Genomic DNA, 22228 nt, shown 5'->3' on the forward strand with positions numbered 1-22228 from the left:
GGAAATATGGAATGGAATGGAGTATAGAGTAAAGTAGAGTAGAGTAGAATAATTTTATTGCCACTTTAAATATACACTAATCAGCATACATTAAAATGAGATTTTGTTACAAATCTAAATAAATCTAAATAAAGAGCAGCAGAAACAGTAATTGACATCCTGGTCTCCACCCTGTATTGTATTGTCACCCCCATGCTGAACCCCCTAATCTACAGCCTCCAAAACAAGGAGGTCAAAGGGGCCCTACAAAAATTTCTGAGCATTCAGGAGAAGGACGATGCATCTCCTGGAGGACAATGAAGGAAAAACTAGATCTCCTTCCTAACCCTTTCTGCTGGCTGGCTGGCTGGCTGGCTGGCTGGCTGACTGGATGGATGGGTGGATGGATGGATGAGCGAGTGGGCAGAGAGATGGACAGATGGACGGACGGACGGTTGGATGGATGGATGGATGGGTGGGTGGGTGGGTGGATGGGCAGATGGATGGATGGATGGAGACTGGGGGAAGATGTCTATGGAGATTCTCAATCATCCAGGTCATGGCTGTCCCAAAGGTGTTTTTCCAAAAGGCAGCTGGACTCTCTTGGTTTTTTTCCTTAATCTTTTGCTTCTCATCTTAAAACTGAAAAAGCTTCTTGGACATCTTCAAAGGGAAAACCCTGAAGAAAGTCCAGTTGCCTTTTGAAAAAGCATTTTTGGGACATAATGGAGGAAGGCTGTCCTGCCTGGGATCTCCAGTGACAAAGCTTTGATTGATTTCACCAGAAAGAGCACCAGACACCACTGTATTTTGTAGCTACAAATATGCTATTTCGTACATCGAAAGGTAACTGGGAAATTAAACACCGATGGATTAAAATATATTTATGTTGCTTATGGTTTAATATACTTCCTCTGTTTTCCAGTGGCTGGCGTGCAAGCCATGAGGATAAGAGAACAAGAGATCTCACAGGTTTTCTCTTGGTCCATGAGAGGTTTAGCCAAGATGGAATTGGGAGCCCCAGAAAGATGGAGCATGGGAAGGTTGTGGGGATCCAGTTCCAAAGATTGAAGAAACCAGGTTCAGAAAACACCGCATGACGAGAAGAAGAGGAGGACAGACCCTGGAGATGTACAATTGCTCTTGGAAGGAAAACGCATCTGACTGTTCCATGCAAGAGGAGGCAGGTCTTCTCCACTTTTCCCTACCTCAGGAGAGGGTTGTGGTCTGGTTGTGTCGCACAGCAAGTAAGACAAGGGCGCTGGAGAAGCAGGGGATGGGTGCTTCCACCATTGGGCAGATCTTCACGAAAGGAGCTTCACATAGTTAGCGGGGAATAGGCCAACTCTACCCCCGCAAGATCCACGCCACCAGCCCTCGTCTACCCGTTCGATGGATGTGATGGTATCTCCAGGGTCAAAGGAAATCTCATCATCCCCCTCTGGAAAAAAAATGGAGAGGGTCTTAACTAGCAGGCAACACTTGTTCAGGCCAAGGGTAAGCATTTTCCTGGCAGAACAATTAATCAGTGGAACGGTTTGCCTCAAGACGTTATGGGTACTCCAACACTGGTGGTTCTTAAGAAGAGACTAGACAACCACTTGTCTGAAATGGTATAGGGTACTCCCGCTGGAGCAGGGGGTTAGACTAGAAGACCTCCAAGGTCCCTTCCAACTCTGTTATTCCTCACCCATCATAGCTACCTCCGTGCGCTTCCCAGTCCCCATTATCCAGAAGAATTGACCTACCTCCTTGATAGTCATAAAGGGCCAGGGCAGATAGGCTTCCTTCACTCACATCATATATATGCTCTTCAACAGCTGAAAAAGAAATTTGTGGAGATGGAGTATCTTATTATCACCATCATGTGAATTATCCTGACTCTTACCCAGCGCAGTTAACTTGAAAACAGAGTTGAAGATCAGCCACCACACAGAGAAGGTCCCTCTTCTTGGTCCCACCAGATGGAGCTTCTTAAGAGAGGGGAACTCATAACATACCCTATGTTCTGAAGTGACCTTCTCTAGCCCAGTTTTCATAAACCAACAACCAGGACATACTACAAATTTACATCAAGACTTGAGTCTCCAGGGTGAAGGTAAAGTTCACCCTGTTCAACCAGCTTGCCCTCTTCCTCTTACCTGAAGAAGTCATTCCTTCAGGATAACCACTGCAGAGGTCCTCATATTCCTGGTCCACTTCAGCACTGTCATCATTGGAGACTTCCTTGTGATCCGGCATTTCCTCATAATCCCCTCCTTCTTCATCAACGAAGGGAGGAGGTTCCGGACGGTCCAGATTTTCAATCACCTCCTCGTAATCACCACCATCTTCGATGCTTTCCGTATAGATGGGCTGCTCCTGCTCCTGGTCCTGGTCCTGGCCAGAAGGTGGGAGAGGAGGTTCTCTGGTGCCACCTTGCAAGTCCAGGCCCCGTGGAGGAAGAACTGGAGGATTATCCTCTTCTTCTTCTTCTTCTTCCTAGAAAAAGAAGAATCACGTCCCTCAACAAATTCACTTCATGTCAAGTCTACTCTTTCTGGAGGAACCAGAATTTGACTAGAGGGGCCCACCAGGACAATCTTTTGTTCATAATGACAGACAGCAAAAGTGCACACTATATGACACTGTATGACTTACAACCACAACTGAGAGGTCCTTGGTGTTCTCTGAGCTTGGCAGTTTTCTTGCAGACTTTTCATGACCCAACTAGGTAACATCTTCTGTGCTTAGGAGCCTTCGATTCTTCTAGCCTTGATGATGTTGCCCGGTTGGGTAATGAAATGTCTGCAAGGAAGCAGCCAAGCTCAGAGAACATCAAGGACCCCTCAGATGCACAGAAGCTGTCTGGAAACCAAGAACTTTGTAAGCATGTTTCCCTTTGATAGCAGCAATGTTGTGAATTCACATTCAGACATTACACTCTCCATCTTCCCTACCTGGTGTTCGGGAGGCAGAGGGGGCAGGTTGCCCTTTCTGTGCATCTGTCTAGGCACCGACGGAGGGCTCTGAACTCGCTCTTCACTCCTCTTCATTCCCTTAAAGGAGAAAGGACATTCAGCAGTTTGGCCCTGCAGGCCAATCTTTCTTTGATTTTCCTCCATAGCAGAAGAAACTGATAATGTACAGACTACTAAGGGCCCATGTCTTCCCAAAGAAACGTTTCCATTTGCAATAGTGGTGAACATCTGTAGCTCGTGTGTAGGATGAGGGTGAAGGTTCGTTCTCCGAGCTTGTGGGTTGATTTCCGAACATTTCGTTACCAGGCTAGCTAACATCTTCAACAGAGTTTAGGGCAGTGGTTCTCAACCTTTTTAATGCCGCGACCCCCAACCGGTCGTAAGTCAAGGACTACTCAACCGGTTGTAAGTCGAGGACTATTCAACTGGTACAGCACCGTTTGCAGAATGGGACTTTTGGCGGGCTCAACAGGGCAGAGACAGCCTGGACAATTCCTATTGGCTTTTGAAAGCCAATAGAATTAGACTCTATTCAAGAGAGTCTATTCTATTGGCTTTCAAAAGCCAACAGAATAAAAGGGAGTAGCTCAGCTAAGGAAAAGGGGGAAAAAATGGCAGACTGCGTTGTTTGGTGACCCCCGTGAAATGGTCGTTTGACCCCAAATGGGGTCCCAACCCACAGGTTGAGAACCACTGGTTTAGGGGATGTCGGTGTCAGTGCTCTTCTATTTATGAGGGCTTCAGGTGTGGGTGTGTGGAGTGATGGGTCTTGTGATGGGTCAGGTGTCAGTCATCAGTGAGAGGCTTGTGATAGGTCTTGCGATGGGGAGGTCACATCAGGTGAGGGTCATTGGGAGGTGAACTGCTGGTGATTGGGGGATTGCGCGGGATGGTTGAGGGTCGGTGCTGTCTCTGATTAGCTAGGTGGTTGATTTGGATTCTGGGGGGTTCGTAGGCTGGTTGTAGGTCAATGTGTCTGTTTTTCCATTCTCATGAGAAGAGGGGGACGTCTCCGAAAAGGTCCTTCAGGGTAGAGATCACCACAGTCTTCTGGCATTTGTTGGCCTCATTGACTCCCTTAGACAGCTTTAAGAGCATGGGTAGCCCTCAACTTGCAACAATTCATTTAATGACTATTTGAAGTGACAACAGCATGGGAAAAAATGACTTATGACCATTTTTCACACTTACAACCACTGCAGCATCCCCACGGTCACATGATCAAAATTCAGTCATTTGGCAACTGACTCCTATTTATGGTGGTTGCGATGTCCCAGGGTTATGTGATCCCCTTTTGTGACCTTCTGACCAACAAAGTCAATGGGGAAGCCAGATTCACTTCATAACCGTATTACTAACTTAACAACTGTGGTGAGTCACTTAACCCAGGGGTGTCAAACTGCCGGCCCGTGGGCCGGATGCATCATAGCGAAACCACACCCACTCCATTGCCAGCAATGGAGAAAAAAGTCACGATACGTCACAACACGTCACGTGACATTGCGAGTTTGATACCCCTGACTTAACCAGTGTGTCAACTAAGGTCATAAAATGGGACAAAACTCATTTAACAACTGTCTTGATTAGCAACTGAAATTTTGGGCTTGATTGAGGACTATCTGTAGTCTACTCATGGAGTGAAGATGAAAACACATGGCTAACTGGCCCCATGAAAATCAGCTTCACTTCACCAATTTTCTTGAAAAGCCAAACTTTTTTTCCCTTTTTTTTTTCTTTTTATTATTATTATTTTCTTCTTTCCTCTTTTCTATTGTTCTTTTATATATATATATATATTACCTTTAATTATTTTATAACTTGTTTAAGTAATGTATTTAGATTTGTTTATAGTTTTATAACTTATATTGAAAAGTTAATTTTCTTTTCATATTTTTTACGTATTTCTTTTCTTCTTCTTTTCTGGTATTTATGTTTTTCTTTTTTTACATATATATTGTTGTTAATTATTTAGTAATTTGTTTAAGTAATGTATCTAGATTTATTTATATTTTATACTTTTCTTAAGATTTTTTGAAGAAACTCTAATTAAGCCTATATCCAGCTCTGGGATAGTCGGGGGAGGGAAGGGGAGGGTTGGGGAGGGATGGGGAAAACTGTTTTGTTTTTGTATTGTAAAACCTTATAAATTTTCAATAATAATAAAAAAATCAGCTTCACTTCTGTGAAGTTGTGGTAACACTTAGTAACAATCCTAAGCCAAGAAGGACTTAACCCCAGAGGTCAGCTTGAGATGACTGATGGAGAACATGTCTTGTCAAGATTCTCACCTTTGACTTCTCTTGGGCTTCCTGAAGTTCCTGGGACTGGCGACGACGGGCTCGTTCCTCTTCTGCCCTCTTCTTGTCCTCTTCCTCTGCAGTCTTGGCCATGTTTTCAAAACGTTGCCTCAAGTTACCCATCCCAGCAGAAGCTGTTTCCAATGAGAAGGTCAATAGAGAAGATTCAGAATTATAAGAAGAAGCTTCCTCCATCTCCCAATCAAAAGGAGACGCAGAAATTGTCCCTGGTGGGATTGTGTAGGTCCTCTGAATGACTGGTCTTCAGAAGAGTGCTATGAAACATCCAGTCTCTCCTCAAACCAGGGCTGTCCAACCTTGGCAACTTTAAGACCTGTGGACTTCAACTCCCAGAATTCCACAGCCAGCTTGTCTGGCTGGGGACTTCTGGGAATTGAAGTCCACAAATCTGGCCGGGGGATTCTGAGAGTTGAAGTCCACCAATCTTAAAGTCTGAGAGTTGAAGTCCACACATCTGACTGGGGGATTCTGAGAGTTGAAGTCCACCAGTCTTAAAGTGACCACAGTTGGACACCCCTGCCTTGAATCTTCAAGTGAAGGGGAGCCACCCTTCACTCTGACAAAGCCATCTGAAAGGGCCTCCTCCTTTGTGTAGGGTTCAAATGGGTTCCCCTTGGGATTACCCCCTGTGAGGTCAACACCAGCAATACTTGCTAGCATCTTCCAAGTTAAATTGTTTGGAATCTGTGAATCTCAAGGGTTGTGTAGCCATCATCCTAGCCACTGAGCGTTTTTCATGGGGGACAAATTGGGTCTTAGAAGAGTTGCAATTGATTAAATCAGTGTTTCTCAACCTTGACCATTTTAAGGCATGTGGACTTCAACTCCCAGAATTCCACAGCCAGCAATGCTGGCTGTGGAATTCTGGGAGTTGAAGTCCACATGCCTTAAAATGGTCAAGGTTGAGAAACACTGGATTAAATCAAGGAGATATTTGGCCACAGAAATATCATCTTATCGGAACGATCCCATAGATTTGCAACAGAAAATGGTGGGTTGTTTTTTTTTTAATTTTGATGTCTGGCATTCCTCTTGATTTATGGGAGATGTTTTTCTCTCTGTTTGATTGCTTTACTCTTTCTGAAGGAAAACAGGTGCAGGAAGTAACCTGAGTTCCTCCCTATAGTAACTTGAGATCCTCAGCTACGAATGTGCGTGTTTATGTCATCTGTTGATTACGCAATAATATCTCCCACCTTTCTGAGATGTATCAATGGGAGTGCACCTCTTTGTTGGGGGGGGGCTCTCCCTCTTTGGAGGGAGTCCCACCAGCACCTGCTGTTTAATCAAAGCTATGGGAAACCTGGATTGTTTGCACTGGGTCCTGCGTTCGATTCCACATTCAGCATCCACGGACGTCTTGCCAAGGATGAGAAAGGGGCATTTTCTTGCTCTGCGTGAGATCTCCCTCTCCTTCCCAGGTGCTGATGGATAAACTTACCAGCCTCTACAGGTTTTGTCTTTTGATATGAGGAAAGGGGAGCTTCCATTTCACCAAAACTGGCAGCGCTCTGCAAGAGAAGTCAGGGGAAACCGATAAAAAGAGAATATTTGTAGCTCAGGGATGGTGCTGTCTGCGATTGATGGTTTCCTTGCAGATGTTTCATTACCCAACTAGGGAACATGATCAATGCTACAAGGAAGGGGGGTTGTGGAGAGGAGGAGGTGGGGGAGGGGAAGGAGGAGGAGGACCGTGGTGTCCTTGTTGCTCTCTGAGCTGGGTGGTTTTCTTGCAAATGTTTCATGACCCAACTAGGGAACATCATCAGTGCCAGAAGGGAATTGGGTTTGTAAAGTGGGGGGAGGGGAGGGGAGGGGAGGGGAGGGGGGAGGAGAAGGTGAAGGAGGACTGTGGGGTCCTTGGTGCTCTCTGAGCTTGGTGGTTTTCTTGCAAATGTTTCATGAGCCATCTAGGGAACATCATCAGTGCTAGAAGGGAGTGGGGTATGTAGAGAGGAGGAGGAGGAGGAGGAGAAAAAGAAGAAAAAGAAGATGGAGAAGGAGAAGGAGAAGAAGAAGAAGAAGGAGGAGGAGGAGGAGGAGGAGGAGGAGGAGGAGGAGGAGGAGGAGGAGGAGGAGGAGAAGGAGAAGGAGGAGAAGGAGAAGGAGAAGAAGAAGAAGAAGAAGAAGAAGAAGAAGAAGAAGAAGAAGAAGAAGAAGAAGAAGAAGAAGAAGAAGAAGAAGAAGAAGAAGAAGAAGAAGAAGAAGAAGAAGAAGAAGAAGAAGAAGAAGAAGAAGAAGAAGAAGAAGAAGAAGAAGAAGAAGAAGAAGAAGAAGAAGAAGAAGAAGAAGAAGAAGAAGAAGAAGAAGAAGAGGAGGAGGGGGAGCTTGGTTGTTTTCCTGCAGACGTTTCATGACCCCTCTGTGGAACATCCTCTGTGGTTGTCCCACTCTCTTCTAGCACTGAAGTTAAAGCCCACAAATCTTCAAGCTGCTGAGGTTGGCAAACCAATCTAGATTTATTACGCCCATTCCTGATTTATCTTCTCCCTGGAGAATCTGTAAGTCACATCAAACAGATTTTTCTCTTTCTAGGTCAGGTTGGAAATGGCTGGAAGGCTGCTTAAGGTCAAAAAAGACAACATGGATCTCATGCACAGACACACAGATTCCCCAGCTCCCATTTTATAGGGACCCCCCATGTAAGATGCAGATATAACAAGCAGTGGGGCTCCCATCATGCAGAAGTAGACAATATCTTGACATTTTTTTACTTCCCTGTGTACCCCCGGGTAGCATAAGGAGGAACCCTGGCTCTAATGAATGGGATATGTAGTCCAACATATAGGGGGAAAGATTGGCAAAGCTTCTCCTGAAGTTTTGATATCATGAGAATAAAATCAAGCAATGGGGCTAGAATTAGGGGAAGCACTGATGATAGAGAGTTGGAAATGGGCAAATGTCCTCCTCAGCAGCTTCTTCCAACCATCCAGACCCAGCTGAGCCCACCCCAGGTTCAACCTCCATTTACCTTGTCCACTCTGTCTTTCTGTACCCCATAACGGCCTCCAAAGCCCTGGGAATAGTCTGCAATAGAGAAAATAGCCAACTTTTTTTTAGAGAAGGTGGAAGCATGAGTTGAACCCAGAAGTCTGAGCTTAAAGTCCTTTCTTATCAGTTGCCTGTGCAGCTGTCTACCTTGAGGGGCTTGACACTACGTCAAGAGAGTTCCCCAAAAGTGCTTTTCCCAAAGGGCAACCGGACTTCCTTAATTTTTTTTTTTTAATTTGAAAATGTTTCATTTCTCACCCAAGAAGCTTCTTCAGTTCTTCAGAACTAAGGAGAATTGAAGAGGCTTCTTGGATGAGAAGAGAAATGTTTTCAAAGAAAAAAACCAAGGAAGTCCAATTGCCTTTTGGAAAAAGCACCTTTGGGGCAACTATGACCTGAATGATTGAGAACCTCCAGAGATATTAGAAGAGTTGGCATAGATGAAGCTGATGATTTAATTTTAAACACCAGTAACCACCTAAGAAGTATGAACTTCTTCTGCATGTTGACATACCGGGATCACTTAGCACACTTAAAACTAGACTGCAGATTCCATAATACATCCCATCTCCTTCCCTAGTCCCACCTAGGACTCGTGGGCTTGACCGTCTCCTTTGATGTCCAGCCCAGGCTAGATTGAGTGTGACTGAGTCCTTCTGTACCACCAGTGTCTGCCTAAACTAGCTGTGTGGATACAGCAGATTTCAGAAAAGCAGAGATTCAACCAAGGTGGCTAGAATTTGTGTTCTGGTGGAGTTCTGCAGATGCCAGCTGCCTCTCTATAGTAGATGCAAATAACAGAGTAACAGAGTTGGAAGGGATCTTCTAATCCAACTCTCTTCACAAGCAGGAGACCATATACCATCCTGGTCAAATGGTTGTCCAGTCACTTCTTGAAAACCTCCAGTGATGGAGCACCTTCAACTTCTGGAAGCAAGCCATTCCCCTGGTTAATTGTCCTCACTGTCAGGAAGTTTCTCCTTGGTTCCAGGTTGCTTCTCTCCTTGATTAGTTTCCATCAGTTGCTTTTTGTCCTGCCCTCAAGTGCTTTGGAGAATAGGTTGGACCCCTGTTCTTTCTGGCAGCCCCTCAAATATACACAACCATACCCAAATGAAAAATGAAGAGAACAGGACCTTTGAAAATAACAAAGAAGGGCATCAACCATGGAGTCTATCTGCTCTTCTTAGTTGTCCCCTGTATGGAACCAATCTCCTTCAGGTTCTGGAGCCTCAAAGTTCTGGAGAAGAACTTGGAAGCTTGAACTTGCAAAAGAGGAACTGGACCTTGCAGTCCTGAGCTAAAAGATTTCAGAACATGGTTCCTATGTTGTATATTTATGCTCTTCTAAGAGATTACCCAGCTCCACTTCCTTCCACAGACCTGTCTGGGATTCGTGGGGCTTGACTTCCTCCTTGTGGGCCCAACCCAAGGCAGACTTGTCTTGACGGTCCTTCTGCACGCCGTACTTCCCACCAAACCCAACAGCATGGTCTGCAATGGGAGAACACAACATTTTTCAGAAAGCCAAGAGAGGCTAATTGAGATGAACCAAGGTGGACTTGCAGCTTCCAGACCTGTCTGGGATTCGTGAGGCTTGACCTCCTCCTTGTGGGACCAACCCAGGGCAGACTTGTCTTGACGGTCCTTCTGCACGCCGTACTTCCCACCAAACCCAACAGCATGGTCTGCAATGAGAAGAGAAAACATTTTTCAGAAAGACAAAAGAGACTCAAGAGATTATCTGAGATGAAATGAATGGACTTGCAGCTCCCAAAGAGAGAATACCAAACAAATTAAGACATTTTCTGAATTTGACTGATAGACAGAATCACAAAGCTAACGGATTGCCTGGCTTGGCACAACCCAGTAAGCCACTCACAAGTGCAAAGGCTAACCAAGATCACCAAACTTAGCTTGCTGTGTGAGTCCAATCACTAAATCTTCAATTGACCTGGTTGTGTGACCTGGCTGCGGGCACATAACCAGGGCATGGTGGGGTCCTTGGTGCTCTCTGTGCTTGGTTGTAGTTGCAGTTGCAGTTATTTCATGACCCGATCAGGTAACCTCATCAGGGCTAGAAGGGAGAGGTTCTGAGCAGTGCAGGAGGAGGAGGAGAACAGGAAAAGGAAGAAGGGGGAAAGGAGAAGGAATGAAGGAGAGGAGGAGGTGAAAGAAGAGGAGGAAAACAGGAAAAGGAAGAAGGGAGGAAAAGGAGAAGGAATGAAGGAGAGAAAGGAGGAAGAGAACAGGGAAAGAAAGAAGGGAGGAAAAGGAGAAGGAATGAAGGAGAGGAGGAGGAGAAAGAAGAGGAAGAGAACAGAAAAAGGAAGAAGAGAGGAAAAGAAGAAAGAATGGAGGAGGAGAAAGAGGAGAAAGAGAACAGGAAAAGGAGAAGGAATGAAGGAGAGGAGGAGAAAGAAGAGGAGGAAAACAGGAAAAGGAAGAAGGGAGGAAAAGAAGGAATGGAGAGGAGGAAGGGAAAGGAGGAGGACAGGAAAAGGAAGGAAGAGAAGGAATGAAGGAGAGGAGGAGAAAGAGGAGAACATGAAAAGGAAGAAGGGAGGAAAATGAGAAGGAATGGAGGGGGGAGGAGGAGGAGAAGGACTGTGGTGATCTGAGCATAGAAGACCGTGGGGTCCTTGGTGCTCTCTGAGCTTGGTTGTTTTGCTTGCAGATGTTTCATGACCCAACTAGGCAACATCATCAATGGTAATGATGAGGATACCACTGATGAAGTAACCTAATTGAGTCATGAAACATCTGCAAGAGGTACAACCAAGCCCAGAGAGCACCAAGGACCCCACGGTTCAACCCTCTTCTATTGGAGCCAATAGATTGCAAGATGAGTAGGTTCTAAAGCTTTCTTTCTTTGTGACTTGGGCTGGTCGTTAGCTCTCAACCAAAGCCATCTCCCTGTTTTTGACAGGGAACGAATGGACTTGCCGCTCCTAGTCTGAGATCCAAAGACAGAAGGACTTCCTTCCCTGGAAGCTTCCAAGCGGAGGCTGGACAACCATCATCCTGGGACCCTTAACTTTCTATTCCTTTTCTTGAGCAGGGGGTGGAGTTCATGTTCACGATCTGAGAAGCTCCTCATGTAGCAGACCAATGAGGAAGAAAAACTACTCATTGCACATATTGGCCCCAAGCAATACATGGGTCAGCCAAACTAAAGGACCACCAGGCCACAGCTTCAACCCATCCATATTTTCTACAGACCTGTCTGGGATTCGTGGGGCTTGACCTCCTCCTTGTGGGCCCATCCAAGAGCAGACTTGTCTTGACGGTCCTTCTGCACACCATACTTCCCACCAAACCCAACGGCATGATCTGCAATGGGAGAACCCAACATTTTTCAGAAAGCCAAGAGAGGTTAATTGAGATGAGCCAAGGTGGATTTGAAGCTTCCAGACCTGTTTGAGATTCATGGGGCTTGACCTCCTCCTTGTGGGACCAACCCAGGGCAGACTTATCTTGGCGGTCCTTCTGTATGCCATACTTCCCACCAAACCCAACGGCGTGGTCTGCAATGGGAGAACACAACGTTTTTCAGAAAGCCATGAGAGGTTAATGGAGATGAAACAAGGTGGACTTGAAGCATCCAGACCTGTTTGAGATTCATGGGGCTTGACTTCTTCCTTGTGGGACCAACCCAGGGCAGACTTGTCTTGGCGGTCCTTCTGCACGCCGTACTTCCCACCAAACCCAACAGCATAGTCTGAAGTAAGAGAACACAACATTTTTCAGAAGGTCGATGACAGACATAGATGGTCCAAACATCCATGCAGATTCTCCATCATCCAGGTCAGGGTTGTCTCAAAGGTGCTTTTTCAGGTGCTTTCTTGTTTCACTTCTCATCCAAGAAACTTTTTCAGCTCTGACTGGATGGTGTGTGGGGGGGGGGGGAGGATGGAAGGAGCATTCTCAGAGAGGGTGCTAACGACCAGATGACAGCAAGGAATATTCCCACTGTTTGGTCAGAACCTGAGGAAGCTTCTTGGACGAGAAGCAAAACATCTTCAAGGAAAAACGAGGAAGTCCAATCGCAAAGCACCTTTGGGGTGGCTTGACAAGTGTTGCATTCCAAACCAACCTATTTCATTCTCGGTGTCCCAGAAGACTGAGCACCAGAATATGAAACTGGGGTGCAACACACCCCTGGGAAAAGACTGACACATCTGTGAGAATGACATTGGGCCCTTCCTACTGGGGAAGGGCTCTGGGAACTGGGGAAGGAACAGGGGGGAACACCCAGAAACCTGGCGGTGGGCCCTCAAAACTTACCTTTTTGAGATGTGTGCATTTCTACCTCTCCCTTGTAGTCAAATCCAAGTGCAGACTGTAGGGAAGGGAAAGCGAGAGACATTATACAGACACACACACACACACACACACACACACACACGCACACACGCACACACACACACACACACACACACACACACACACACACCTCGGAGTAATTATAGCCAATTGCATTGGTCACCAGGAATTGGCAATAACTTGATGGCTCATAATAATCAACCAAGCAGCTGCCCGCCCTCAATGTTTTTTGTTTTTTTAATTGTAAACCAGCCAGTTAGAGAGTGAAATGGGCAGTGGATAAATTTGATTAATAAATAATGTTGAGTGGGAAGAAAACAAGGTGGGGAAGGAGAAGGGCAGGAAGGGGGCTGGAAAAAAAATAAAGTTAAATTCAATTATGTGGGCTGTTGGGACTCCCCCTAATGTCCTTGATAGAAAGGAGGGAAGGGGAGCAGTAGTCCTTCGTGCTCTCTGAGCTGGGTGGTTTTCCTCCAGACATTTCATGACCCAACTAAGCAATATCATCAGTGCTAGAAGGGAGTGGGGTTTGCAGGGAGCAGGAGGAGGAGGAGGAGGAGGAGGAGGAGGAGGAGGACGATGACTCTGGGGTCTTTCATGCTCTCGGAGCTTGGTGGTTTTCCTACAGACATTTCACGACCCATGTTCTGACCCAGAGTTAAGTTGCTTTGTAAATCCGAGTCAGACAGATAAACTCAATGAAAATGATTCCAAAACAGATATATTTTATTCAGAGATACTTGCAGTTATGGTGGTTGCTTCTGGATATTATACCAGTTCATTCTCATAGGTGAGAAAATAATGCTTCCTCCATACCAGCTTGTATCTTGGAATGGAGCCAACTGAGATGTCCAAATGGCTCCATGCTTCTCTCAGACAAAGAACATTCCAACCTGGCTCGTGGCCAAGATGTCCTGTGATGAACTTTAGAAACTCCTCCCACAGATCTGATAACATGGGATTGCAGACTAGCTAAACTACATTGCCCACAAGCCATCTCTTAAGGAGACAGCACTTAACCCAATAAATGCCAAACATGATCCAGAACAACCCAACTAAACAACATCATCAGTGCTAGAACAGAGTGGGGTATGCAGGGGGGAGGAGGAGGAGGAGGAGGAGGAGGAGGAGGAGGAGGAGGAAGCTGAGCCCATAGAAGGAATGGAAGAGACTCTCCCTAGTATCTTGGACCATAAAGGAGAGGGGGAAAGGTTTATAGGATTTTCAGACTTGCAGGATTCTTTTACTATAAATTTACAAAAGTCTTGCACCCACGGTTGGTGCTTCTTGGCTGAACCACAGTAAAGGGCTGATTCCTAACTTCCCAAAAAAGCCCCAGCATGAATCCAAAAGCTCGGAAGACAAAATTTCCGGTCCAAATGACCGATCCAGATCGGATCCTGCAACATTATCCTGGCGCATGTATATTTGCTTTCATTCATGAAAGAAAGCCCCGTTTGGGGCTTCCAAAGAATGTTGGCTGTAAAATCCCATTGAATCCAATGTCTTTAAAGAAACCACCCCACCTCATCGCTTCCCTTTCGTGTTGCAAGAGCTATTATAACCAAGATAGTAGGCAAAGCTGGTAGTAAAACAGCCCCCACCTTATCTGCTCGGTCCTTCTGAATGCCGTACTTTCCACCGAAACCCTTGGCTGCGTCCGTCTGGGAAGCGTGCACGCTGACCTCGGCAACATACTCATGGCCCAGGGCACTCTGGAGAACCAAGGAAAACCAGGATTATCTCCTTGCAGACTTGTTATGTGGACAAGTTCTCCAGCAGGCCAAGTTGCCATGCAGAACAGCGGCTGTACGAAAGACCGACTGCAGATCAGCTGAGAACTTCAAAAAAAAGAAGGGAAGCCAAGTGTGTACCTTGTCCATGCGATCCTTCTCGGTTCCAAACTTGCCCCCATAGCCATAGGAAGCCTTGGGTGCCGCTTCCAGCTCCTTCTTCTTCAGAACTTCATGTTCCTCAGAAACCTTGCTTCTTAGCTGGTGGATGCTGAAAAGAGACATCAAATAGCAGGACTGGAGGAAGAGGAGGAGGAGGAGGAGGAGGAGGAGGAGGAGGAGGAGGAGGAGGTCCTTCATACTTTCTGAGCTTGGTGGTTTTCTTGCAGACATTTCATGAACCAACTTGGGAACATCATCACTGCTCATGAAGAGAGTGGGGTTGGAGGAGGAGGAGGAGAAGAAGAAGAAGAGGAGGAGGAGAGGAGGAAGAGTGGTGGTGGTGTGAGTCCTTCGTACTTTCTGAGCTTGGTGGTTTTCTTGCAGACATTTCATGAACCAACTTGGGAACATCATCAGTGCCCATGAAGAGAGTGGGGTTGGAGGAGGAGGAGGAAGAGGAGGAGGAGGAGAAGAAGAAGAGGAGAGGAGCGAAGAGAGGAGGAGGAGGAGTGGTGGTATCTGTGTGAGTCCTTCGTAAACTTTCTGAGCTTGGGGCTTTTCTTGCAGAGGTTTCATGAAAAAAAATTGGGAACATTCATCAGGGCTCATGAAGAGATGAGGTTGGAGGAAGGAGGAGGAGAGAAGAAGAAGAAGAAGAGGAGAGGAGGAAGAGTGGTGGTGGTGTGAGTCCTTCGTACTTTCTGAGCTTGGTGGTTTTCTTGCAGACATTTCATGAACCAACTTGGGAACATCATCAGTGCCCATGAAGAGAGTGGGGTTGGAGGAGGAGGAGGAAGAGGAGGAGGAGGAGGAGAAGAAGAGGAGGAGAGGAGGAAGAGAGGAGGAGGAGGAGTGGTGGTAGTGTGAGTCCTTCGTACTTTCTGAGCTTGGTGGTTTTCTTGCAGATGTTTCATGAACCAACTTGGGAACATCATCAGTGCCCATGAAGAGAGTGGGGTTGGAGGAGGAGGAGGAAGAGGAGGAGGAGGAGGAGAAGAAGAGGAGGATAGGAGGAGGAAGAGAGGAGGAGGAGGATGGTGGTGGTGTGAGTTCCTTCTTACTTTCTGAGCTGTGGTGGTTTCTTGCAGACATTTCAATGAAACCAACTTGGGAACATCATCAGTGCCCATGAAGAGAGTGGGGTTGGAGGAGGAGGAGGAAGAGGAGGAGGAGGAGGAGAAGGAGGAGAGGAGGAAGAGAGGAGGAGGAGGAGTGGTGGTGGTGTGAGTCCTTCGTACTTTCTGAGCTTGGTGGTTTTCTTGCAGACGTTTCATGAACCAACTTGGGAACATCATCAGTGCCCATGAAGAGAGTGGGGTTGGAGGAGGAGGAGGAAGAGGAGGAGGAGGAGGAGGAGAAGAGGAGGAGAGGAGGAAGAGAGGAGGAGGAGGAGTGGTGGTGGGAGTCCTTCGTACTTTTGAGCTGGTGGTTTTTTGCAGTGTTCATTGAACCAACTTGGGAACATATCAGGGCTCATGAAGAGAGTGGGGTGGGATGGAGGAGGAGGAGAAGAAGAAGAAGAAGAAGCGAAGAAGAAGAGAAGAAGAAAAGAAAGAAGAAGAGAGAAGAAGAAGAAGAAGAAGAAGAAGAAGAAGAAGAAGAAGAAGAAGAAGAAGAAGAAGAAGAAGAAGAAGAAGAAGAAGAAGAAGAAGAGGAGAGGAGGAAGAGTGGGGGTGGTGTGAGTCCTTCGTACTTTCTGAGCTTGGTGGTTTTCTTGCAGACATTTCATGAACCAACTTGGGAACATCATCAGTGCCCATGAAGAGAGTGGGGTTGGAGGAGGAGGAGGAAGAGGAGGAGGAGGAGGAGGAGAAGAGGAGGAGAGGAGGAAGAGAGGAGGAGGAGGAGTGGTGGTGGTGTGAGTCCTTCGTACTTTCTGAGCTTGGTGGTTTTCTTGCAGATGTTTCATGAACCAACTTGGGAACATCATCAGGGCTCATGAAGAGAGTGGGGTTGGAGGAGGAGGAGAAGAAGAAGAAGAGGAGGAGGAGGAAGGGAGGAGGAGGAGGATGGGGTGGTTAGTCCTTCGTACTTTCTGAGCTTGGTGGTTTTCTTGCAGATGTTTCATGAACCAACTTGGGAACATCATCAGGGCTCATGAAGAGAGTGGGGTTGGAGGAGGAGGAGGAAGAGGAGGAGGAGGAGGAGGAGGAGGAGGAGGAGGAGGAGGAGGAGGAGGAGAATGAAAAGAGAATGCTTGGTGCTCTCTGAGCTTGGTTTTTTTTCTTGCAGACATTTTATGACCCAACTAGGGAACATCTGTGTGAAGGAGTGTAGGGTTTACCACTCACATTGATGATGTTACCTAATATGGGTCATGAAACATCTGCAAGAAAACAACCAAGCTCAGAGGGCACCAAGGACCCCATTGGTTCCTATCCTAGCTAACTTTTGTTAGTTTTCATATTGATCACTTTAATGTTTCATATTGTCATTTTTATCGAGTTGTAAGCCACCCGGAATCTCCTCTTGATAAGCGAGATGGGTGGGGTATAAATTTAACAAATAAGTAAATAAAACAAGTCAGGATAAATCTCAACCGGAGGAACTGAAAGGAGAAACGGTCACCCAATGCCAGGAGGATGATGTCATCCGAGCTGAAGAAAAGCAGCACTTCCGCCTCTTTCCAAATAAACACATGAATAAGAGATTCAAAAGTGGTCTGCAAAAAAAGAGGAAGGACATCACTTCCTCTGTTTTTGGAGGAGAGAACGAGGAAGCCACATAAATGATGGGTCACGGGATTCCGCTCTCGACGAAGAACCTCACGGTCAAGTTGAAGCCCAGCCTGCTCTCTCTGGAGGAAGCCCACCAGCTTTTCCAGACTAGTGCCTTCGGGGCTGGATTGCAAATTCCATACTGTTTGGGGAAGATGGGTGTTGTCATCCAACATCTCTGGACAGGACAGGACAGGGCAGGGTGAATTCTTGACCAAGAATCTTAGCGATGACTCTTCAAAAGTGAGGAACTGGATGGAGAACAAGCATTTCTGAAGTTCTTATTTCTCCTTCTAATGGTTTCTGGTCTCCAAATTCAGAAAACGGGGTGGGAAACTGTGCCCCAAAACCACCTTCGCTGCTCAAAGTCAACAAAAGCTGCTAGTCCTCTTAGTGTTTCTAAGCCCGCATTGTGTGGGCTTCAAAACTGAGAATTCCTCAACCAGCATTGTGTGGACTTCCACTCCCAGAATTCCTCAGCCAGCATTGTGTGGACTTCCACTCCCAGAATTCCTCAGCTATCATTCTGTGGACTTCCACTCCCAGAATTCCTCAGCCATCATTGTGTGGACTTCCACTCCCAGAATTCCTCATCCATCATTGTGTGGACTTCAACTCCCAGAATTCCTCAGCCAGCATTGTGTGGACTTCAACTCCCAGAATTCCTCAGCCAGCATTGTGTGGACTTCTACTCCCAGAATTCCTTAGCCAGCATTGTGTGGACTTCAATTCCCAGAATTCCTCAGCCAGCATTGTGTGGCTGGGGAATTCTGGGAGTGGAAGTCCACCCATCTTCAAGCTAACAACATTGAGCAACTCTGCCTCAACTTCAGCTCCCATTAGTATCTCTGTAGTTGCCTTCCAATAGAACTTATCGGGCCAACATCTGGGTGAGGACACCACTTCCTTTTCCTGTGAGAAGCAGAAACCACCAAGAGAAGAAGTCTAACTCAAACCTAAGTTCAGCTCCCCGTCCTTCTTCAAACATGTGTGAGACAGCACGTCTCTCCTTTCAATGGGGCTCTGGGCTCCATTACAGTCGTAACTCGAGGACTGGGGCCAAGGGCTTGGGGGAGGGGGGAATCACAGGCCTACTTCCGACCCAGCAGAAGTTGAGGTCTAGACAAAAGAGGAGACAGGGTGAAAAAGGCACTTACTTGATGTGCTCGGCACGGCCAGACCCTTCGATTGTCTTAGCCCCCCAGCGCTGTTCCTTCTCCGAAATGTCGTTCTGTCAACAAGAGGAGACAAGAAGTTACATCTGGTGGGACTCAGGAGAAGGTGTCCCAGGGCCCATCCATGGAGCATCATCTCCCCAAGGTGAGGTTGCCCCCAACTTTCCAGAAGTCCTTTGAAATTGGCTACGTCTGCAGCCTCCGGGGTCTCCCGAAGAACTGCTAAGATGGCTATGGAGGTTCTCCATCATCCAGGTCCTGGTTGTCCCAAAGATGCCTTTTTCAGGAGGCAACTGGACTTGGTGGTTTTCCTCTGAAGACATTTCGTTTCTTCTCCAAGAAGCTTCTTCAGCTTTTACTGGATGGTGGGGAATGGAAGGATTTCTATGCCTTGCAGTCATCTGGTCATTAGCACTCTCTCTGAGAATACTCCTTCCATTCCCGGAAACCATCCAGTCGGAGCCGAAGAAGCCTTTTGGAGGAGAAGCAAAACATCTCCAAAGCAAACCAAAAAGCTCAGCTGCTTCCTGAAAAAAAGCACCTTTGGGACAACTGCTAAGATGGCCACAACTGTACACAACAGCAAGATGTTCTCTCCTAGTCTTTTTAGCTCACATTAATGTTTATTGTTACGGTATGGTATTTAACGTTTGCATTTTAGGGTATACCTCGCCCAGGGTCACATAGACGAGACCGGTGGCTATATAAAAGTGACCCAGGCAGTCCTCGACTCACAACCACAATGGAGGCCAACATTTCCGTTGCTAAGTGAGACAGTTGTTAAGCGAGTTTTGACCAGTGGTGGGATTCAAATAGGTGAACGACCGGTTCTCTGCATGGATGCCACTTCCGGAAGTCCGTTCTGGGCCTGGGCAACCAAAAATTAGCTACCACTTCTGCCAAAGTGGAAGGGAAGGGGGCATGGCCTCCTTTTCCAGGGGGGTCCATGGGGTCATGCGCAGTGTCACAACCGACACCTTGGCCTGCCACAAAGCAGACCCACCCTTTCTGCCTCCTGAGTCACAGCTGGGCCCATCCCTGTGGGAGCCAGGCAGAGCCCCATGGGTCTGGAGCTTCTGAAGTATGAGCAACCTGGGAGCAAAGAGGACTTACCACAAAATCCGGGTCCGTGTCCCAGTCGTCTCCTTGGGTGTCCACCTTTGCAGACACGTTGTGGCCCACGGCAGCTTTCCACATCTGGGAGAAGAGAGAGAGAGAGAGGGAGGGAGGCAGGGAAGGAGGAAGAAAGGGAGGGGGAGAGAGGGAGAAAGAGAAAGAAAGAAAGAAAGAAAGAAAGAAAGAAAGAAAGAAAGAAAGAAAGAAAGAAAGAAAGAAAGAAAGAAAGAAATCAGTCAAGAAATAAATAAGTCTCTCTCTCTCTCTCTCTCTCTCTCTCTCTCTCTCTCTCTCTCTCTCTCTCTCTCTCTCTCTCTCTGTCCCCTTAAGAAATTCAAAACAACAGCACACATCCTCCGTCCTGGACTGTGCGTCCCTCACAACGTGGGGCTCTTTTGGGGGGCTTGGGCCCACCTTAAATGCTTGCACGCTCTGCAACTCTGGTGCAGACGAGGGACGGAAACTCGGCTAACCATCCCACAGTCAGCCGGATGCAGGCCAAAAGGAAGCGCTTGTTCCACTGCAAGGGCTGTGCGCAAGCAGCTCTTTGGCTGACATCTCTGGGGCTTCATGCGCCAATTCGGCCTTTTCTGTGGTCATGGCCACCAGCTGGGGAAGCCAGTGTCCCAAGCCCCCCCTCTCCAAGGACAGGTTACTAGGGGGGGGATGCTTTTTATCTCCGAAAGGAAAGCCATAACCTATGAGTGAGACCTTGAGCAACCTAGAACTAAGCAGAAACTTTGCAAAAATAAGGGCAAAGAAGAGCAACTTAAGATGATCAAAGGTCTGGAGACTAGAACCTATGAAGAACGGTTGTAGGAATTGAATATGTCGAGTTTAATGAAAAGTATTTCAGTATTTGAGGGGCTGCCACAAAGAAGAGGGGGGGGGTGTCAAATTATTCTCCAAAGCACCTGAAGGCAGGACAAGAAACGATGGATGGAAACTAACCAAGGAGAGAAGCAACCTGGAATTAAGGAGAAACTTCCTAACAGTGAGGACAATTAACCAGTGGAACAGCTGGCCACCAGAAGTTGTGGGTGCTCCATCACTGGAGGTTTTTAATTGTCTGTGATGGTGTAGGGTTTCCTCTTGAGCAGGGGGTTGGACTAGAAGACCTCCAAGGTCCCTTCCAACTCTGTTGTTCTGAACACACTCAGATAACTACTTGGTCCACACATCTGCATCCACAGCACTACTGCAGAATCCAAGATGCCTTCATACGATCTTTATACCATCATCTTTCAGCAGTGCCACTCTAGATTCTACATCAGACCACCTCCCCCCCCCTCAGCCAGCCAGATTTTGTTCAAAAAGGATCAAGGCTGACATCAGGCATGGCAACCAGCTGCAACTCCCGACAGTCCGGTAGTCTAGTGATCCAGGCACAAGGCTAGAAAGTGGGAGACGGTGAGTTCAAGTCCCCCCCCCCTTAGCCACGAAAGCCAGCTGGCTGACCCGGGGCCAGTCCCTCTGCCTCTCTCTCAGCCCAGCCCACCTCGCAGGGGTGTTGTCGTGGGGAAAACAGGAAGAGGAAGGCATGTCGGATATACGTTCTTCCTTGGTGCAAGCCTCACAGATCTGCAAAAGCTTTGCAGCAACTTTTAAAACCCTCGTGGAAGGAGCTTGCAAAAAGTTTGAAAGAACTTGCAAAGAGCACAGCCAGGAAATGGGGGGGGGTTGTGCCAAAATCAGAGGGCTGACTTCCGCCAGACGTCCCTCCCTGCCCTCCCTCACCCCTGGCAGTGGTCCCCTTTTCTGGGAACCCCACCTGGCCTCCCCACCTCAAACCGGCCCTTTGCTCCCCCCACTTTGCTCCAGATGCTGCCTGTGGAAGCTCAGAAGAGCATCAATGGCCACCAGGCAGACTGGGCAGCAATGCGAGTTGTTGCAGCTGAGCTGCTGGACCTCAGAAGCCCAGGAGCCAAGAAAAAAGGGGGGGGGCTTCAGTCCCTTTGGCCCCATGCGCTTGGCCAGCTGGCTGCTGCTCCCCCATGGCTGCATCTCCCCAATGCGCCAGAGGGCAGGGATGGAGGTGCACTATTGCCAGCTAGCAAGCATCCCTGCCTGGATCCCACCAGCTCCAGAGATGGACAGGACTTTCCATCCCCATCCACAGCTCCTCCGCTCACAAGTGCCCAGCAGCACCCATGCACCTCCTTACCTTGCCCGGAGCCTCGGTTTCCCCTCTCGCAGCCTCTCTGCCTGGCTTCCTCTCCCCCACCCTGGTTTCACTTGCAAACCCAAGTTCCTGTTTGAAGTTCACCAAATCAGGAAGGTTTTGCTTCTTCCTGGGCCCGTCAGAGCAGAGGAAGACCAATGGCCGGTGGGGGAGGGAGGGAGGGGGAGGGGGGAGATGGGAACGCAGCTCCCCTGTGCCCCCACCAGCTTATGGGTCTAAGCCTGGCCCCACTCAGGAAGTGGGGGACGGTGGGAATCCCAAAGAGGGGACAGGATTAGCAGCCTTCTGATAGCAACGTTTTCCTGACATTGAGAATAATTAACCAGTGGAACCACCTGCCTCCAGAAGCAATGAATGCTCCAACACTGGAAGTTTTCAAGAAGAGACTGGACAGCCATTTGTCCGAAATAGTATAGGACTTCCTTCCTGAGCAGGGGGCTGGTCTAGATGACCTCCAAGGTCCCTTCCAACTCTGTTATTCTATTCTATTCTATTCTATTCTATTCTATTCTATTCTATTCTATTCTATATTTTCTATTCTATTCTTTATTCTATTCTATTCATTTTCT

At 47.5% G+C, this 22228-nt stretch overlaps 1 protein-coding gene across 7 annotated transcripts; it reads right to left on the reverse strand.

The window, feature by feature from the left end:
* Positions 1-862: 862 nt before the first annotated feature.
* Positions 863-21750, reverse strand: LOC120296737 (hematopoietic lineage cell-specific protein-like). Of its 7 annotated transcripts, none has more exons than XM_039318682.1 (18): positions 21642-21750; positions 19475-19558; positions 18344-18417; positions 14449-14578; positions 14179-14289; positions 12536-12590; positions 11859-11969; positions 11665-11775; positions 11471-11581; positions 9826-9936; positions 9632-9742; positions 8229-8284; positions 6699-6768; positions 5228-5370; positions 2919-3017; positions 2121-2460; positions 1728-1799; positions 863-1420 (listed from the first exon to the last, which is right to left on the reverse strand). In XM_039318682.1, exons 2-18 carry the CDS (start codon positions 19556-19558, stop codon positions 1284-1286), a joined length of 1926 nt encoding a protein of 641 aa, XP_039174616.1. In that variant the 5' UTR covers positions 21642-21750; the 3' UTR covers positions 863-1283. The 7 variants fall into 7 exon arrangements, with proteins under 7 accessions (XP_039174616.1, XP_039174617.1, XP_039174619.1 ...); XM_039318683.1 differs by lacking the exon at positions 21642-21750 and adding an exon at positions 19892-19928; XM_039318685.1 differs by lacking the exon at positions 11665-11775.
* Between the last annotated feature and the right edge of the window lie 478 nt (positions 21751-22228).

Source organism: Crotalus tigris, unplaced genomic scaffold (assembly GCF_016545835.1).
Source record: "Crotalus tigris isolate CLP2741 ecotype Arizona unplaced genomic scaffold, ASM1654583v1 scf7180000021456.382230, whole genome shotgun sequence".
NCBI classification, from domain to species: Eukaryota; Metazoa; Chordata; class Lepidosauria; order Squamata; family Viperidae; genus Crotalus; species Crotalus tigris.